This window comes from Balaenoptera ricei, chromosome 14 (genome assembly GCF_028023285.1).
Source record: "Balaenoptera ricei isolate mBalRic1 chromosome 14, mBalRic1.hap2, whole genome shotgun sequence".
Taxonomy (NCBI): Eukaryota; Metazoa; Chordata; class Mammalia; order Artiodactyla; family Balaenopteridae; genus Balaenoptera; species Balaenoptera ricei.
The window spans coordinates 11,618,227-11,638,182 of NC_082652.1; the positions used below are offsets into that span (position 1 = coordinate 11,618,227).

The 19,956-nt window shown below is 44.2% G+C and overlaps 1 protein-coding gene across 8 annotated transcripts in view; it reads left to right on the forward strand.

Annotated features, from left to right (window-relative positions):
- KSR2 (kinase suppressor of ras 2) overlaps nucleotides 1-19,956 on the forward strand; it is a 430,186-nt gene that overhangs the window by 27,920 nt on the left and 382,310 nt on the right. For 7 of the 8 annotated variants that reach the window (XM_059893620.1, XM_059893622.1, XM_059893618.1 and 4 more), the window contains one exon: nucleotides 2,277-3,209. In XM_059893620.1, coding sequence (XP_059749603.1) covers nucleotides 3,030-3,209 — 180 coding nt within the window. In that variant the 5' untranslated portion in view covers nucleotides 2,277-3,029. Of the gene's footprint in view, nucleotides 1-922; nucleotides 3,210-19,956 lie in introns of those variants that run through there. The other variant, XM_059893624.1, reaches the window with a different exon arrangement.

Below are 19,956 nucleotides of genomic sequence, written 5' to 3' on the forward strand. Positions count from 1 at the left end.
TTCAGCGCTATACGGGCCATGAAACCCTACAACCCACAGTCTGAGAAAAAGTTTGCCATCACGGGTTGTCATTCTCTCTACTTCTTAAGTGGCTTCCTTTAAGGAACACATAATGTACCCTGAGCTCTTGAGTCTACTCTGCCCAATAAGCCCAATCCCTGGAATGGAGCTCTGTTAAAGAGGTGCCTTTTGCTAATTATCCTAAATACATCCTTTGGGCAATGTGTGCTGGGAGTTCTGTTAGTTAAAATGGTCAGGGAGATGAAGCCTATTTGAATTGACACTAAGTGACAGGAGCCAACCAGGAGAGGATTAGGGGGAAATTTGACCTGGGCAGAGGGGACATAGAGTACAAAGACCTCTGAGGCAAGACTGTGTTTGGCGATTTAACCTGGGGATAACAAACTTTTCTGTAAAGGGCTAGATAGTAAATATTTTAGCTGTTCCAAGTCATACAGTGTCTGCTGCAACTAAATTCTGCTGCTATAATGCAAAGGTACAGACACATAATAAATAAATGGGTGGTAGTGTCCCAATAAAACTTTATTTATGAACACTGAAATTAGAATTCCTTGTTAATTTTCACATCACAAAATATCCTTTAGATTTTTTCCCCAACCATTTAAAAACGTAAAATCCATTCTTTTCTTTTTTTAAATTTTTATTGGAGTATAGTTGATTTACAATGTTGTGATAGTTTCTACTGTACGGCAAAGTGAATCAGTTATACATATACATATATGCACTTTTTTAGATTCTTTGCCCATATAGGTCATTTTAGAATATTGAGTAGAGTTCCCCATGCTATACAGTAGGTCCTTATTAGTTATATGTTTTACATATAGTAGTGTGTATATGTCAACTCCAATATTCCAATTTTTCTCTTCCCTCCCTTTCCCCTTTGGTAACCATAAGTTTGTTTTCTACATCTGTGACTCTATTTCTGTTTTGTAAATAAGTTCATTTGTACCATTTTTTTAGATTCCACATGTAAGTGATATCATATGATCTTTGTCTTTGTCTGACTTCCTTCACTCAGTATGACAATCTCTAGGTCCATCCATGTTGCTGCAAATGGCACTATTTCGTTTTTTCATGGCTGAGTAATATTCCATTGTATACATGTACCACATCTTCTTTATCCATTCCTCTGTCGATGGGCATTTAGGTTGCTTCCATGTCCTGGCTATTGCAAACAGTGCTGCAGTGAACATTGGGGTGCATATGTCTTTTCGAATTATGGTTTTCTCCGGATATATGCCCAGGAGTGGGATTGCTGGATCATATGGTAGCTCTATTTTTAGCTCTTTCAGCAACCTCCATGCTGTTCTCCACAGCGGCCGCACCAATTTACATGCCCACCAACAGTGCAGGAGTCTCCCTTTTCTCCACACCTTCTCCAGCAGATGTTTGTAGCGTAAAATCCATTCTTAACTCTGGGACCGTAGTTTGCTGATATAAGGGGGGTTAGGTAGGCTGGGATCAGACCATGCAGGACATGTAGGACATGGTAACAATCAGATTGAAGCAAAACCCCTTTCACTCTCCAAATGTAAAGCCACCCCTCAGGGCAATTGCAGGCCGGGGTGACAGTTCTGGGAGGCAGCTTCCTACAGCTCATGGGAGATCACCAGGTTTGTTTCATTTTCCCCCAGTAGCAAGAGACGACAAGCAAAAAGGCAGGAACGCGCGCACGCACACGCACACACACACACACACACACACACACACACAGCTAGAAAGCCAGAGAGGACGTGCCCAGGTTCACGCTGACGTTTCTCCAGCATGCACTACGGGGTTTAAAGTTGGACGCACACCTGCTCCCTGCGGGAGGGCACCTGCTGAGCCGCGCTCCGGCCTCGTCTCGCGAGAGCGGTGCCGTAGTAGTGGCCCCCACCCCCACCCGGCCACTAAATCCCTCTCCCCGCCCCCTCGGCCCAGCCTCCGCGCTGTAGCACAGTCCCTGCCATCTCCACCGCCCCCGGGAGCAGCCTCGGCCCGCCGTGCGCGCTTCCCCCGCGCCCCCGCCCGCCGACTGCTCGCTCGCACGCCCGCCCGGTAGTAATTTCACTTTGCCACGCGAGCTCCGCATCGCCTAGAAATCCCGCCCCCCGCTCCCCCTGCCGCCGCCGGGAATCGTCCCTTTTCCCGGCCAGGTGCGCGAGCCTGCGCGCTCCTTCTCCGCCTCCTTCGGCGGGTCCCTGGCGAGCCGGGGCCAGGGCCCGGCGGGGGCGGATGCGCGCACCGCGCCTCTCCACCAACCCGCTCCCCTGCAGGTCCCTTGCTCTCCATCCCTCGCCGGCGCTCCCTTGCTCCCCCCCCCACCTTGATTGACAGGCAAGATGTCGGAGTGGAGCGAGGCAGGAGCGAATGCAGCAGCCGTCACCCCCGGAGCCCGGCGGCGGCAGCAGCAGCAGCGCGACGACGAGCCAGCAACCAGCCGCAGTCGCCGCCGCAGCCGCGGGAGCAATGCAGACAGCATCTTGAGAACGCGCTAAAGCACCACAAACGGTGGACAATGCCGTGTCACTGCAACTGGGAGGGGGGCAAACCAGATTTTTTTTGACATAAAAGCCAGCCAGCCAAAAATATATAATTTTGTCCTTCACGGAGCCGGTGTGTAAAGAGTGAGCGCTGTTTTCCTTCTCCTCCTCCTCCTCTCCCTCCCCCCCTCCTCCTCTTTTTCCTCCTCCTCCTCCCTAAGTGTACAGACAGCATCACATCACCTGGTTTGCTTCTGAGAAGCAGCATCTCTCCTTTTCAGGGACCAGAGACTCAGAGAGAGGAGACGTTCTCATGAAGTCTGCTTGATACCCCAAAATAAAATAATAAATTTTGGCTCTTGTCCCCTCCTCCCACCCCCACCCCCTCAACCCTGTGTGAGATGTTGGGTTTCTTCTTCATGAGACATTGTTGAGAAGTCGCAGTGGTTGGAGAGGCGTAGGGGGCAGACTACCTCTACTCCCCCCACACCCCCCTTTTTTCTCTCTGGGAGGAGGAGGAGGGGAAGGGGGCTTGCAGAGCAAGCGATGGATGAGGAAAACATGACGAAAAGCGAGGAGCAGCAGCCTCTGAGTTTGCAAAAAGCCTTACAGCAGTGCGAGTTGGTCCAAAACATGATAGACCTGAGCATCTCCAACCTGGAAGGGCTTAGGACCAAATGTGCTACTTCCAACGACCTCACACAAAAAGAAATCCGGACCCTGGAGGTAGGTGTTGCCTATGGAAAGAAAGCCATCCTTCCTTCCCTCCCCCTTCTCCCCCACCATCCCCTTTCCCTTGATTCTGTTTGTTGGGGGGGGGGGGCGGTGGGAGGGTAGCAAGGTGGGCACGATTTGGTCTCCTGTGATTTATCTTGCAAAGCCTGCACTGGGTGTCCCTTTACTGTACTGCTGTCGTCGGCGCTTGGCTGGGTGGTGGGAGGAGTAGTAGTAACTGTTATTCTTTATTATTATTCTTGCGGCTGTGGTTATCATTCGCTTCCTCTTTGAGGAGTGAGTTCTCCCTTTTTTCTGCTTGTGAATTTGTTTATATGCCACGGGGGCTTGCTTGTGTGCTGGGTAAGACATTAAGGCGCTGCAGAGAACCCACGTGACCTTGCGCATTCTGCAGGTGGTCAAAAGGTGCTTTTTGCTCGCAGAATGGGGCTGCCTGTAAAGATAGACCTCTTCTTTTTCGGCCTCCTTCCCAGCCCCCCCTTTTGCTCCTTGGATTTGGTTTGTTTGTTTACTTGTTTGTTTTCAGTAATATACATGTCAGGAGGCAAGATGCATGAAAAAGAATTCCCCATTGAGCTACCCATTTCCAATCAAATCATTTTGATGCAGGGAGCTGTTGCAGGCCTGAAACGTGTTAAAAACAAAACAAAAAAACCCCCAAAACCCCCCAAAAACCCCAAAACAACCCTGGATCAGCACACACAGGTTGTGTGGGAAAATACTCTGAAATCTTGGTGGGACCGTGAAAAAAGGGGTCGGGAGGAGGAGTTATCTTTGGCGTGTTGTAACATTCTCTCCAACAGAACTTGAGGGGGAGTTTGAAGCAATTTCGTGGGGGGGGGGGGGTGGATGCAAAGTTACTCAGAAAGAAGATGGCAGAAATTATTTCTTCCGAAGGCCATCTGGTCAAAGGAAGAAGGTTTCAAGAGCTTTAGAAAATGCCTGGCTTCCACGTAATCATTGAGCATCCACGTTGTTCGAAACATCTCTAGGGTTCGACTCACATCCCTCCCTCCAACCGGCCCCGTGCTACGCATGGCTTGATTAAATTTGGGAACTCCCATTAGCTGGCACTTGCTGAGGGTGGTGACCATGGGGCTGGGAGCAAAGGAAAGTGGTTCTCCCTGTGGTGGGGCGGACGTGTGCAAAGCTGGGATGGCCACTAGTTTCCAGCCTGTGTGTTTCCAAGGCCTGAACTCTTTAATCCCTACTGAATCTTTTAGCCCTTGTGCCCCCGTTCTAGTCTGGATGAGCACCTATCTCTGGTTCACTTTCAAGTCTTCCTTTTTCCCTCCGTGGTTTTAAATTTGGCCGCATATCAGCAGGCAGGAAGGTCACCAGTTTGAAAGTGGAGTTTGTGTGTGTGTGTGTGTGTGTGTGTGTATTGAGTATACTGTTTGCTCCCCTAGAATGCATCTCTGTGTGCACCTGTCATCTGGGAAAATGATCGTCAGAAATGAAATAACGTAAGTATCAAGGGGTAGCAGAGGCGTGGGAATTCTGTGGGGAGGCACAGGTATTTTCTTTCTCGGAGCTTTGGAGAACCGTGTAGGCTAGGACTCCGCTGATGGAAGAAAAAGCGTGGGATGCCCTGGCCCAGCCTTCTGTCTCTGTCTGAGCAGTGCCCAAGAGAAGGTCCTGTTCAGAATTGCATGCTGTAAATAAATAACCCAAAAGGGCCACCGGAGGTCTCTTCTGTTCCTCTGAGTCAGGAGTCCCAAATGCTAGTTTGTGTATTACTATGTAAGTTTCTCCAGTTTTCTTTTCCTCTTTTCAACATGCTCCATCCTCTGAGAGCCCCCTGGATCATGGTGATTGTTGCAGTGGGCCACGGATTCCATTGCTTCTTTTCTGCATAGTGGTTTTCTTTTTAAACTGGGGGATGTGGGCATTGGTATGGTGGGAAGTGACAGTTACTGGGAATGCATCTGTTGTTAGTTTCCTAATCCCAGTATGCCACAGAGTGTGCCCACGACTTTATCCATATTGCCCAAGAAAGGATCTTGAGCAGTTATGCCAGTTTAGGCTTTCTAGGTCTCTAGGGCTAGGGTGGGGCCTCTGAGGAGGGGCTGATGCCTTAGGGTCCAGCCAAGTCCTGCCAAACCTCACATAGGTTTTGGATCCACAGTTGTTGTTGTTTTTAAATCCCAGCAGCTGTCAAATTTTATGTATCAGAACCACCTGAGGGAGCTTATTAAAAATGCAGATTTTCAGCCTCTAATCCTAGAGATTCTAATTCAGTTGGGATTGGAGGGCGCCTAGGTATCTGCATTTAGTAAACAGTCCAGGTGTTTGTGATGCATGTTTTCATATTGACACTTTGAGAAAGACTAATCTAATAGGAGATAGAGGCCATATTTCAGCTGTTAGATGATGACATCTCCCTGCTCACAAACACTAAAGAAAGTAGTAAATTGAACAGACCATCCCTGAAAACCTTGCCTATACCCCTGTGGAAACAAAAAACATCTGACATGGACTTAGTCTCCAAGAAGCGTACTTTCATGACGAGGGAGACAAGGCTAATCATGTGTATGTGAGATAATGATAAAGTCCAAACAGTAATATGGGAGACAGCACGTGGGTCCGTTAGGAGTGTGTTCAGCTGCGTGAAATGGAAAATCCACCCAGCGTGGTTAAGCAATTAATGGTTTATTTTTCTCAAGTAGCAAGAAGTCTGGAGGTATGTAGCTGCTTGAGTTGGCTCAGTGAGTTAATAACATTGGGGCTGATGTCTTTGTGAATTCTCATGGCCTCTTCCTTATGGCCACAAGATGGCCCCTGAAGCTTTAGCCATTACACCCACGTTCAAGGTAGGGAAGAGGGGGACCAGGTGAATAGGAAGGAATAAAGGCTTCATGTCTTTGTTTGGCTTCCGCAGGACACCTCCTCCTTCCTACCCCTAAGGTGATGTTTCATTATGTCTTCTTTGCCACAGCTGGGTCAGGTCGCTTGTCCGAGCTGCAAGGCAGTGGGGATGCCATCATGACTGGTCTAGATAGTTGCAGTCTGTTTCCTGGGTTGACCTGTTGCTACTCCATACAAAATCAGGGTTGTGCTAGCCTGGAAGAAGGCATGAAGGGACACTGGGGGGCCAGCCAGCAGCGCTGGCCACAGTATGTTACCAGGAGTTCCTCTGGCAGAGAAGAAAGGTCATGAGTTTTGGAGTTAGACCGATGTAGTTTGGCATTCTAGCTTGCCAACTTACTTTATCTTGGCCTAGTGATTTAAATTTTCTGACCCATGGTTTCATTTTTGGCAAAATGGCAGTGAAGGAATAACATTACCTACCTCAGAGGTGGTGGTAAGGATGAAAAGAGGTGAGATTTTCAAGGGTCTAACGCGATCTGTAGCCCAGTGCCTGCAGGTGCTAAATAAATGATAGCTTCTTTGATGGTGATGATTAACATTACATGGTGTAGAGTAGATGACACGGAAGGGAACAGCTCAGACTGGAGGGAGAGAAGGATCTTGAGCAGCATTTCCAAAGTATGTTCTGTGGAACGCTAGTTCTATAGAACCCTAGCATTATCATTCTTTCAACAAATACTGAAATCCTGGCACTGTACTAGATGCTGGTGGTCAACAAGTATTCTGAAGACAAAATAAATCCCATGGTTAACACATTTGGGAAAGGTTGAGGTAAGCAAAAGAGATAGGTATCTTGACTGCAGGACTTCTCAGAGCCTTTAATGTGCTGTATCTGTGCATTGTGACTCCAAGAGAGGGTAGCGTCTGCGGTGTTTCCTTTTTCCAGGGACGTCTCTTGGGCTTGATGTTGCATAGAATGCACCCAGGGAAACATGTGACGAAGTGGTTAGGGAAGCACCCTTGATTGGGGAGCTGGGGACCCTGAGTGCAGTGAGATATGGGGAGGGTTTAAATTGCAGCGGGTTGGGGGAGCTCTCTGGGCCAGAACAAAAAACCGGATGGAGGCATTCTCCTGCCTTCAAGGGGCAGCTTACAGACCGGCTGGCCCAGAATGAAGAGTACCTGGTAGAGTGTCATAGGAAACGAATTCAGGTTACAAACTCCTGGAGTGTAACTTAGTATCGGGAAGTCAGACCAAGTTTCATCCCTTTTAGAGGGGAGATAGAAATCTTCAAAGGTTTTGGAGTGAGTACAGTTAAAAAGTTGTTTAAAGGTTAGTCTGATGGCAGCCTGCAGCAGGGACCAGCAAACTTTTTCTGTAACGGGACAGATAGTAAATCGTTGAGGCTTTGTGGGCCATGTGGTTTCCATCACAACCACTCAGCTCTGCTGTTGTAGCCTGAAGCAGCCACGGACAACCCAGAAATAAACGTTTTCTAATAAAACTTCATTTAGGGTCCCTGAAATTCGAATTTGATACAATTTTCACGTGTCACGAAATAGTATTTTCCTTCTAATTTTTTTTTGACATTTAAAAATGTAAAAACTATTCTTAGGATTCAGGCCTGAAAAAAACAGGTGGTGGGTCAGACTTGGCCCGTGGCCTGTAGTTTGCTGATCCCTGATTTATAGGGTGAGAAATGAACCTGGAGGCACAGAGGCCATCTGAAAGGTGAATGAGTGGCACTAGGGCTGGTGGGCACTGGCCACGTGCAGCTGGTACTGAGTTGGGTTCTATTTCGGTTAAATTACAAGTGGAGGTAAATATCAGGATTGGGTTGGGGGATGGCTAAGTAACAGAATCTCCTATACAGCAAGGGTGTTCTAGCCATCACATATCAATTATTTGTTCTTTATCTGTTCCATCTCAATTACAGATTATGGTCTGAGAGACCATACCTAGACTTAATTAAGTTTGGGAAACCTCAGACAATAACGCATTATTTTCAGTGATGCTGTGGGTTGGGATTGGCTGGGCAGTTCTTCGGCTGGTCTTGCAGACCAGTACTTGTGGTCATCTGGCAGCTCCACTGAGGCTGAATGGTCCAAGATGGCCCTATTCATGTGACTGGTGGTCGGCTAGTGATTGGCTCAGGCACCTCAGCTCTCTTCCACATAGCCTCTCCAGCAGGACAGCCCAGATTTCTTTCTTTCTTTCTTTCTTCCTTTCTTTCTTTCTTTTCTCCCTTCCTTCCTTCCTTCCTCTCTCTCTCCCTCCCTCCCTTCCTTCCTTCCTTTCTCTCTCTCTCTTTCTTCCTCCCTCCCTCCCCTCTTTCTTTCTTTCTCTTTCTTTCCTTCTTTCTTTCTTCCTTCCTTCCTTCCTTCTTTCCTTCCTTTCTTTCTCTCTCTTTCTTTCTTTTCTCCCTTCCTTCCTTTCTCTCTCTCTCTCCCTTCCTTCCTTCCTTCCTCTCTCCCTTCCTCCCTCCTCCCCTCCCTCCCTTCCTTCCTTTCTTTCTCTCTTTCTCTGTCTCTTTCTTTCTTTCATTGAACTACAGTTTATTTACAGTGTCCAGATTTCTTACATGGTGGCAGCAGCAGTGTTCCAAGAAGGCAAGCTCCAGTTCATAGCCTGTCTTAAGCCTCTGCTTCTGTAACTTTTGCTAACGTCCCACTGGCCAAAGCAAATTATGTGGTTGAGCCCATCGTCAATGTGGGACTTAGTATCCAAGGGTATGGATTCCAGCAGGTGTGGTTCATTGGGGGCCAGTGAACAATCTAATATAACTGAATCACAGCTATGGAAAAAATCCACAATAAAACCAAAAGAGCATGGGAAAGAGAGGAAGGCATGGGATGATCAGCAAAGGCCCCCTTGGGGAGGTTTTACTGACTTGAGGAAGCAAGCCATGAAATATCTGGGGAGTGCGCAAGTCAGAGGGAACAGCAGGTGCAAAGTTCTTGGGTGGGATTACGTTCTACATGTTTTGAGAACAGCAAGGAGACCACTGTGTTTGGCGCAGGGTGAGCGGGGAAGGGATGAGGGGCACAAGTGGGAGGCAGACGCAGGGCCCCAGTCAGAGAGGGCTTGGCTGAGATACTTGCACTTTGTTCTAACTATGCAAAGGGTGGGGGACTGACTTATTTAAAAGCTCCTTTTGATTGCTGCAGGGAAAGTAGACTATAGGGAATAAGAATGGGAGCACGGAGACAAATTGGGAGGTTAGTATGGGAGTCAAAGCCAGGAATGAGTGCTTTTGACTTGAGTGATGGTGGGGAGATGGAGCAAGTGGCTGGTCTCAGACGGTCAAGTGCATGGGGGATGCGCATGATTCGGATGTTGGGGGTGGAGGAAAATAAAGAGCCAATGATTATTCCTACGTGTTTGGCCGAAGAACTAAGTGAATGGCGGTGTCATTATTTGAAGTGTGAAGACCGGGGGTGGATTAGGTTGGGCTTGACAATGAAGTCCTGTTTAGACATTTACGTTTGTGAAGTAGACAGTTGGGTATGTGAGCCTGGAGATTTGAGGAAGGCTAGAGATATGAGGTTCACTTAACATGTCAGGAGCATCTTTTCATCTTATTAAATAGTATTTTTAATGGCTGCATAGTGCTACATGGCCGTTGCATAATTTATCTAACTTATTTAATTCTGTCAGATGTGTATGTTTATCATGTTCCATTATTATAAATAATACTGTAGTAGACATCCTAGTGGCTTGTAGTAATCCTTGTCTTCGATTCCTAGAAGTGGAATATTGCTGGATCCAAGGATATGCAAAGTTTCTGGACTTTTGATAGGTTTTGCCAAATTACCTTTCACCCACAGTGTGGGAAAGGGCCCGTTTCTCCGTATCCTCAGTCTCGATTTATGTTTTGTTTTATTTTTTGGTTGCCTGTGCTTTGATGACCAAGAGCTCTGGGTTAAGGAGGCAGTTGTCTTAGGCCCAAATCTCGTCTTTCCTGTTTGCACTTGGGAAGGACCTGGGAACCTGTGTTGGTGAGAGCAGCACATGGTTTTCCATGCACAGCACCCAGCCTGCGGCGACCCAGCTTCTGCCTCGTTCTCATAGAGACATGGGTGGGACGTGGTCTCAAACTTCTGAGTCAGCGGCAAGAGTTATTTCTGAAGGGTTCTCTACCCGCTCTGGGGTTTTAGGGTGGGTTCTACTAGGGAGCTCTTATCCTTCTTCCAATGGGCAGGACACTGAGGGCTCTTCCTCCTCTCCCTGAGGACGGGTCATTTTCTGGGCTCCTCTCTCCACCCCCCCTCGCCGGGCTCCACCTTTTGGGACCTCCCTTCCCCCTTGCTGCTCTGGAGCTGGGGAATGGAAGGTGTTCCGAAGCTGAGGAAGCCGAGGGGGACGTGGCAGCTGGGAGGGAGGATGGAGAAGCTGAAGGGTGGGGAGGGAAAAGGGACAACAGTGGGAGAAAAGGCAGAGTGTAGCGTGATTTTCTTGGGCAGGGTTTCTATGACCCTTGGAATGTCTCTCCAGTGGGGAGTGACCGTAACTGTAGTTGTTCCTGTTTTACAAGCCAGTGGGCTGAGGTTTAGAGTCACTGATCTGACCCAAACTGCAAATTCAGGCAGCCATGGATCCAGGAAGAGGTTGGAGGTTGACTGCTCCTGCCCGGATTCCCCAGAGGTGGCCTGGCCCGGAAGAAAAGAAAGCACAGGTGAGAGCAGATAGAGGCGAAGGAGGAAGCATAGGTGATAAGGGCAATGTGATCAGAGGCGAGAGCTGTGGGATTGATGAGAATCCTAACGACGGAGTACTGTCACTCGTGTGCGCTCATTGGTGACCGTGCCAGATGATGATTGAAGAGAAATACAGAACTGATGGAGACAAAGTAGGGCATCTACAGAGACAAGGAAAGATGAGAAAAAGAGAGGGAGACATTTTATTTTTTTTTATTATTATTTTTTAAAAAGGCTTATTTATTTATTTTTGGCTGTGCCGGGTCTTAGTTGCAGCATGCATGTGGGATCTTAGTTCCCCGACCAGGGATCAAACCCAGGCCCGCTGCATTGGGAGCGTGGAGTCTTACCCACTGGACCACCAGCCAGGGAAGTCCCCAGAGGGAGGCATTTTAGACCTGAGAGGTCCAGTATGCCAGCCACTTGCCACATTGACTATTAATCAGTTGAAATGTGGCGAGCTCTAATTGAACTGTGCTATTATTATAAAATACCCGCCAGATCCCAAACTCTTAGAATGAAGAATAGAATGCAAAATATCTCATTGGTATTCTTTTACATTGACAACATGTTGAAATGATGCTATTTTAGATATATTGGGTTAAATAAACTATGTTAAAATTGATTTCACCTGTATCTTATTTTTTCCCTGAGGCTATTAGAACATTTTAAATGACACAGGCAGCTCACTGTATATTTCACTTGGTCAGCGCAGCTCTTGGGCATCGAGGTGATTTCTGTGTTTTGCCGTAATGGAAATCTTGTTCTTGATAAAGACTGAAAGCATGGGCCCCCTGGAGTTTCTAGGCAGCCATCGATTAGAGCTGTGGACGCGTTCCAAAGATGGATGCCTTCGATTTCCCTGGACCAGGAAAAAAATGAGCTGAAGACTCAGAAATAATAACATAATTGAGTCCCTGGAAATTTGGGTGGGTGCTCGAAGCAGTAGAGCCAAGTAGTTGGGAGGGTGTGGGCTACACAGTAAGACTGCTTGGATCCCAGTCTGAATTCAGGACCTACTAGCTAAGTAACCCTGGGCAAATGAGCTCTCCTTCCTGAGCCTCAGTTTCCTTGCTTATAAAATTGGGACAGTGTTTTACATGGGGTTGTTACGGTGATTCAATGGAATCATGCATTAAAAAGCCGGGCAAAGCGCCCGGCACATAGCAAATGCTTAATAATTGTTAGCTTTGGTGGTTTTGATGATCATACTCTCTGTAGCTTGTCATAGGGAGGTTAGGGTGCTTCAGCCCTGAGTGGTGGATGGGGTGTTTCAGCCATCCAGGGAGGTGCCAGTTCATTTATTCGGTCATTGTTAACTGAGCCCCCAGTGTGTGAGAAGCAGGGAGAAGACAGCAAGACGCGAGAAGGCGAAGCCCTTGGAGGCCTTCTATGGGATAATGGCACACCTGCTGGGCTGCAGGTGACATAAGCGAACAAGATTCTCATACCAGGTCTGCATCTTCGAATTGCTCACAGATGACTCACTTCCCATCAGTGCCTAGCAGGCTTTAGTCTTTAAACCATTTGCTCGTCATAAACTCCAAGTTGGATAACAAAATGCCAGTTATGGGGTTGGGCCTTACAACTCCTGAACTTGTCTCAAGCTTGTGCGGTAAAGAGAAAAGTCAGAAGCTGTGATATCCAAGTGCTTCAGAGGACCCTAAGAGGTTGTGTAGGCCCCCCTCCTGCCCAGTGTCCAGCTTTGGCTTTGTGATTTGGGGCAAGCACTACTTCACAAAACAACCTTTTAAAAAATGCATTTTTTTTTATTGTGGTAAAATATGTATAACATGAAATTTACCATTTTAACTATTTTTAAATGAACAATTCAGTGGCATTAAGGACATTCACGGTGTTGTGCAACCATCATCACTATCCACCTGCAGAACTTTTTCATCACCCCAAATAGAAATTCTGTACCCATTAAACAATATCTCCCCCTGACCCCAGCCACATGGTTACCTCCATTCTATTTTCTGTCTCTATGAATCTGACTGTTCTAGGTACTACCTCATGTAAGTTAAATCGTACACTGTGTGTCTTTTGTGTCTGGCTTCTTTCACGTAGCATAACGTTTCTGAGGTTCATCGATGTTATAGCATGTATCAGTGGTTCATTCCTTTTTATGGCTGCATAATATTCCATTATATTGATAGACCATGTTTTGTTTATCCATCCTGTGTTGATAGACACTTGAGTTGTTTTCATCTTTTGACTACTGTGAATAATGCTGCTATGAACATTATTGTACAAGTATCTGTTTGATTCCCTGCTTTGAATTCTTTGGGGTTATGTATCTAGGAGTGGAATTGCTGGGTCATGTGGTAATTCTATACTTAATTTTTTGAGAAACCTTCATACTGTTTTCCACAGTGGCTACACCGTTTTATATTTCCACCAGCAATGCACAAGGTTTCCAATTTCTCTACATCCTTGGCAATACCTACTATTTCCTGGTTTTTTGACTATAGCCATCCCAGTGGGTATGAAGTGGTATCTCATTGTGGTTTTGATTCACATTTCCCTAATGACTAATGACGGTAGGCATCTTTTCATGTGCTGATTGGCCATTTGTATATCCCCTTTGGAGGAATGTCTATTCAAGTCCTTTCATAAGTCAGCCTTTTGATATGGGTGAGTTATAAAGGTTAGAATTATCCTCCTTCTGTTGACTTGGATCTACACTCTGATGTCTTTTATCCTTTGGTTCTACTCTTTGGAGGAGAGCGAATAAGGCCAGTCCTTCCTTTGGCTGACAAAAGTCTCAAGTAGAGTTTGCATTTAGATCTGGAACCTACCAAGTAGAGACAAGAGATAGCCATGGCCACAGATTCCTGACAAGTCTCCAACCCAAATTTTGCAGCCACTGTCTCCCTGCTTTGTCCTGTATGAGTTCCATTCTTACAGAATTTTGGATTCTGGGGTCTCTGGTGATGATAAATTTCCCTTTGCCTGTGCGCCAATCCTACCCAGAGTATCATGCCCATCAGAAATAGTCATGAATGTGTCTCTTGGTGCCCATCCACAAAGGCACTGGGATGGTGCCTTGGGCAGGGTTGGGTGGCATGCACTTGAGCAATGAGGCGAATAGACAAGTATAAAAATGAACCCATCAAGTGGGGCATCCAGGGGCTTCATTTTTATTAGGTAGGAGGTAGAGCAAGGTTAGATGCCACTTTTTATATTTTTATGCTTATCTGACTGGGAGAAACAGTGCTTTGTGATAAACCCAAAAAGCAATATTATCCTTTTAATATGTTGCTATACTATTATTTTAATATGTTGCTGGATTTGATTTGTTACAATTTTGTTGAGGATTTTTGTGTCTTTGTTCATGAGGGATATTGTCTGTGGTTTCCTTTTTCATACCATCTTTGTTTAGTTTAAGTATCAGGGTAATACTGGCCTTATAAAATGAGTTTTATTTTACGAGTTTTATTTAACGAGGAATTGTTTCCTCTACTTCTGTTTTCTGGAAGAGACTGTGTAGAATTGGTGTTATTTCATCTTTAAATTCTGGTAGAATTCCCCAGTGAAACTATCTGGACTAGAGATTTATTTTAATTTAATTTTTTTGCAGAAGGTTTTAAACTACAACTTCAATTTCTTTAATTTATTATTGGGTGAATTTTAGGACTTTGTGGCTTTCAAGGAATTGGTACATTTTATCTAAATTGTTCAATTTACATACGGAGAGTTGCTCATAGTATTCCCTTATTATCCTTTTGTGTCTGTGGGGTGTATAGTAGTGTCACCTCTTTCATTCCTGATATTGGTAATGTATATTCTTTCTCTTGTATTCTGTGTTAGTCTGGCTAGAGGTTTATCAATTTTAGCCATATTTTCAGAGAACTAATTTTTAGCTTCATTTATTTTCTCTATTTTTCTGTTTTAACTTTTACTAATTTTTGTTCTTCTTCTTATTTCCTTTCTCCTGCTTGCTCTGGGTTTATTTTGCTCCTCTTTTTTCTATTTTCTTGAGGCAGATGCTTAGATTGTTGATTTGAGACCTTTCTCCTTTTCTAATATAAGTATTTGTTGCTGTAAATTTCCCTTGAAGGATTACTTTAACTGCATCCCACAAATTTTGATATATTATATTTTCATTTCCCTTTAGCTCACAGTATTTTATAATTTCTTTTGAGGCTTTTTCTTTGATGAATATATTCATCAAATTAAATGATATTTGATGTCGTTTAATTTCCAAGTATTGGGAATATTTCCTGTTATCTTTGACTAACAGTTTAATTCAATTATATCAGTGAACACATTTTATATTATTTTAATTCTTTTAAAATGTTTAAGGTTTATTTTATCACTTAGACCATATTCTCTCTTGATGAATGTAGCAGGTATACTTGAAAAGAATGTGAATTCTGCAGTTGACGGGTGCAGTGTTGTATAAATGTCAATTAGATCCAGTTGGTTGATAGTGTTAAGTCCTCTGTATCCTTGCTGATTTTCTCTCAAGTTTTATTGATTACACAGAGGGGAGTGTTGTCCATTTCTCCTTGTAGTTCCATCACTTTTTGCTTTCATGTATCTTGAACTGTTTTGTTAAGTGTATATGCATTTGGGATGGTTGTTTTCTTGGCGACTTCACCCTTCATCATTATGTAAAGTTACTATTTATCCTTGGTAATTTTCCTTGCTCTGAAAACTATTTTCTTTGATATTAATATAGCCACCCCAGCGTTTCTTTTTTTAGGTTTTTAAAAGTTGAGATAAAATTCACATAACATAAAATTCACCATTTAAACTCTTTTGAAGTATACAATTGAATGCTTTTTAATATATGTGCAGTTATGCAACATTTCCCCTATCTAATTTTAGAACATTTCCATTACCACACATGCAAAAACAAAACAAAACAAAACAAAAAACCCCCAACAACCAAAAAACCAGAACTAAACCTTGTACCTATTTGCAGTCAATTTCAATGTTCCTGCCCTCCATCCCCTGGCAACCATTAATCTATTTTCTGTTGCTATGGTTTTTCCTAGTCTGGGTATTTCATATAAATGAAATCATACAGTATGTGGCCTTTTATGTGTGGCCTCTTCCACTGAACATAATGTCTTCAAGGTCCATCCATGGTGTAGCATGTATCAATAATTCATTCCTTTTTATGGCTGAATAATATTCCATCGTATGGATAAACCCATTTTGTTTATCTGTCCGTCAGTGGACATTTGGGTTGTTTCCACCTTGTGGCTATTTGTGAATAGTGCTGCCACGATCATTTGTTTGGTTAAGAGGATGGGGGCATTTGGGGAGGAAACTGTTTTGCTTCTGCTAAAAACTAAAGAAACGTGTCCCCAGGTTCAGGCTGCCATGCAGTTAGGAACTCTAGAGCTGGAAGTTCCTTCCACACCCTTTGTGGTTGTATGTGATGGTCTCTGTGACATTTCCCTGGAGCTCTTGCAGGTACTCGGTTGGCTCTTCAGGTTACACATGCCAGGTAATGAATCGTTCACACTGACTTCAGAAATGGAACTCATTAAATAAAATAGTCATTTAAAAGACATTTATAGCCATTAAAGCAAAGCATATTCACTCTAGAAAAAAATAGAATATGCATTTAATCAAAAAAGAAAAATGAACACACTTATAATCCCACCACCCACAGATCAACATTGTTAACATCTTGTTATAGAGTCTTATAGGTTTTTCTGCATGCAAACATGTACTTTCATATGACTTTTAAGAACAACTATATTTTATTTATTTCATAGTCTCCTCTTATTTGTTTCTTTTTCCTCTTAAAATTTGACTTAAGACATGAATGTCTTTCCCTGCCAAAACCATTTTTTAAATAGCATTTCAAATGGCTGGTAACACTCCAGCATAAAGATGTAGCATAATTGAGTTAAACAACCCCCTTTAGTGAGTTAGATTATTTCTGGTTTTTTGCTCTCATAAACACAGCCTTAGTGACTACTTTTGAAATGAAGTCTTTGTAAAGCATTCTTATTTGTTTCCTTAAGAAGTATACCTAGAAGTAGAATTACTGCGTGCTTGGAAAGCTTTTTCTCATCTATGGCCAAATGGTCCTTTAGGAAGAGTGTACCCGTTTATAACCCTCTCAGACTTTACGAGAGCAGAGTTTGTGGTTTTGCATCTTCAGGAATGACAACTGTGAGAGGTAAATGTTTCCAGCAAATCTGTGACTTAATAAAAAATATGTAAAGTCACTTTACTAGTGAATCCACTTGTGATGAGCTAAGAAACTTGGGACAGGCTTGGTTTTTAAAAATACATACTTTCAGTTGAAATAAATACAGAGTTAGAATCATGTCAATGACAAGGAAGCCTAATTTAAGATGAAATTTTTCTGAAGTGACATCAGAAAGGGATGTGAGTTTTACAGATGAGGCTGTGTGATTTCCAGGGGTCACACAGTCAGTTGTTTTCTGGGACCAGGAAGGGAACCCACAGAAGAAAAATAGGCCAGGGGCAGGATACTTGGGAGGAGACATAAGGGTCACGGTGAACTGGAGAGCATATGTCACATCTACAGATGTCAGTGTTGCCAATGGGTCGTGTGTAAGCCTCATTTTATCATGGAATTTCCATTTTCCAGCAGAACTCAGAAATCAAAACTATAAGTAAAAAGCAGACATTGACTCATTATTATCTGATCAAGAACCTCACCATTGTTTCCCTTAATATATTTAAACAATGTTGGATAAGGAAAAGGAAGGTACAGATAATCAATGCTATTGAAGTAATGTCTCATTGCTGTTTCAAAATTGTTTTTTCTAATCCTACCCATCCATAAGTTGAAAAAATTGAGGTTGTATTGTTTAGTCTGGAGAAGATGGGGTAACCAACTACTTGTTGATTTTATGATCTTTGCTTATTGGGAGGCTATTCTCAATCACCAGTGAGGGCAAAGTTAGAGATGTGACTGGGACCAGACAATCACACACACACACACACACACACACACACACACACAGACACACAGACACAGACACACACACACAGACAAACACACACAGAGACACACAGACACACACACACAGACACACACACACAGACACACACACACACAGACACACACACACACACACACACACACACACACTTCAAACCTATACAAAGGTAGGGAGAATAGCATAATGGACCCTTATGTACCCATCACAAAAATTCAACAAGTATCAAATTCTGGCTCATCTTCTCCCCCTACCCCATCCTCCCTGGATTATTCTGAAGCAATTCCTAAGACATCGTAGCATTTCATCCTCAAATATTTCAAATGTATATTTCTGTTAAATACCAAGTGCTCTGTTTTAGGCATAACGAGACTCCTATTATCACACCAATAATTCCTTAGTCAGATATTTCTCTAAACAACAAATCAAAGTATTTATACACAAAAGAGAGCTGTACTTCTCAAAGCAGCCATGGTAGAAGGCATCTGTCTTGTCCCAGCTCTGCTGGCGTTACTTAAGACATTCTTGAAAACCATCTTCAGAGTCACCTTACAAGAAAACAAGTCTCTTTATTTTTTTCTTGACCCTAAATGGTGGCTTTCAAGTTGGAAGTCTACCATCTTGACTTGGCTTGACCCACTCCTGATGACTTTTGGTCATTTAAAACAAATAAACAGGCACTCAGAGAACAAGCCGTGTTGCCATTGAAGATGCTCCTGACAACGTTCTGGGCACCGTGTCTGAGAGGAAACTCAAGGAGAAGAGTCATAGCTTTGATGTTAGGATAAGCCTTCAGCCATTTCCAATGTCTACTCTGAAAGAGGACCTGGTTGATTAGCTTCAACATTCATTCACTCATTCATTCATTCCACTTTGTGTTAAATGCATTAGACATACAAAGGAGACTGGAACAGCATCTTGCCCATATGGGGCTTAAGATGTATAAATATGTACAGCACATAAGGCACTGTTCTAGGTACTGGGACCTGGAATATACTGCCTCATGGATCTAGTGATATGATGTTAAAGCTAAGACCTGAAGGACAATGGAGTTACCTTGAGTTGAGGAAAGGCTGTTCCAGGCAGAGGGACAGTATGTGCAAAAGCCTAGAGGTAGAAGACAGCCTGAGTCTTCTGAGGGACCAGATGGAGCCCAACATGGCTGGAGTACCGAGTGCTTCAGGCCCATTTGAAGGCAAGGGGATGGGACAGCACTTTTTCCTTTTTCTAAACTGGGTTCCTTTGCATCTTCTTCCTGCCTCATCTCCTCCTTATTATAGAAAAATGAGGCAGTCTCATTTGCCAAATTGAATAAAACTCTCTATGATCACCATTTCTCAAGTACAATTTGAAAGCATAACATGAGTTTTTTGGTCCCCTAAGGTGGAGGCAGGTTCTTTAACTCCATGACAAACACAAGCCATCCCATAATAATAACAGATGGGCAAGACCTTGAGAAGGGTGGGCTGGAGGGAGGGAAAATAAAGCCAGGAGAGAAAGAGGTGGTGAAATGGAAATACATTTTCAATCCCATGCTTTGTGGTTTATTATTAACAGCAGTGCAGAAAATGTCTCCACAGAGTTATAAAAAGTTCCTTAGTAGCATGCTACAGGTCCGAGAAGCTGGTCATTGTTTGATCAGATTAACGATAATGAGAGCAGTCTTATAATAACTCAGATTAAGAGGAGGACTCTTCCCCCTACTATTCAGTCGTACATGTATAATCACATTTCCTCACAGCCAGTTGCCCTCAGTTTTCTGCTAAGATGGGAACTAGGGTCTTTGCAAAGGTAGAACCAGGACGGCAGAGGGTAGGCTGAGCCCAGATGCCACCTTGAACCTTGGGTCTGATGGAGGAAGAGTCTTTGGACCCTCCCCTGTGCTCCAGCTTTTGTCTAATCTCCCTGAGGCTGCCCTTCTATTTTTCAGACCTGTTTCCTTCCTCCTGGGCCCGCGTTATCCCAACTCATGATTTCCTAGTGTTGAGCCCATACAACATGCCCTGCGATGTTCTAGGTGCTAGGGATACGTCTGGGTGTAAAACAGGCAAAGAGCCCTGATGTTGGGTAGCTCACATTCTAGTTGGTGGAGACAGACAATAAATAAACATGAAGAAAAGGAAATGTCATCTTTTCCACCTTCATGGAAAAGGTGACATTTGAGCAAAGACTTAAAGGAAACAAGGGAGCCATCCATGAATCTGTCTGGGGCAGGGGAAGAGCACTTAGAGTGAGGCAACAGCTCGTGCAAAGGCCCTGAGGCCTTGGAGGAAGCTTGTGTGACTGGA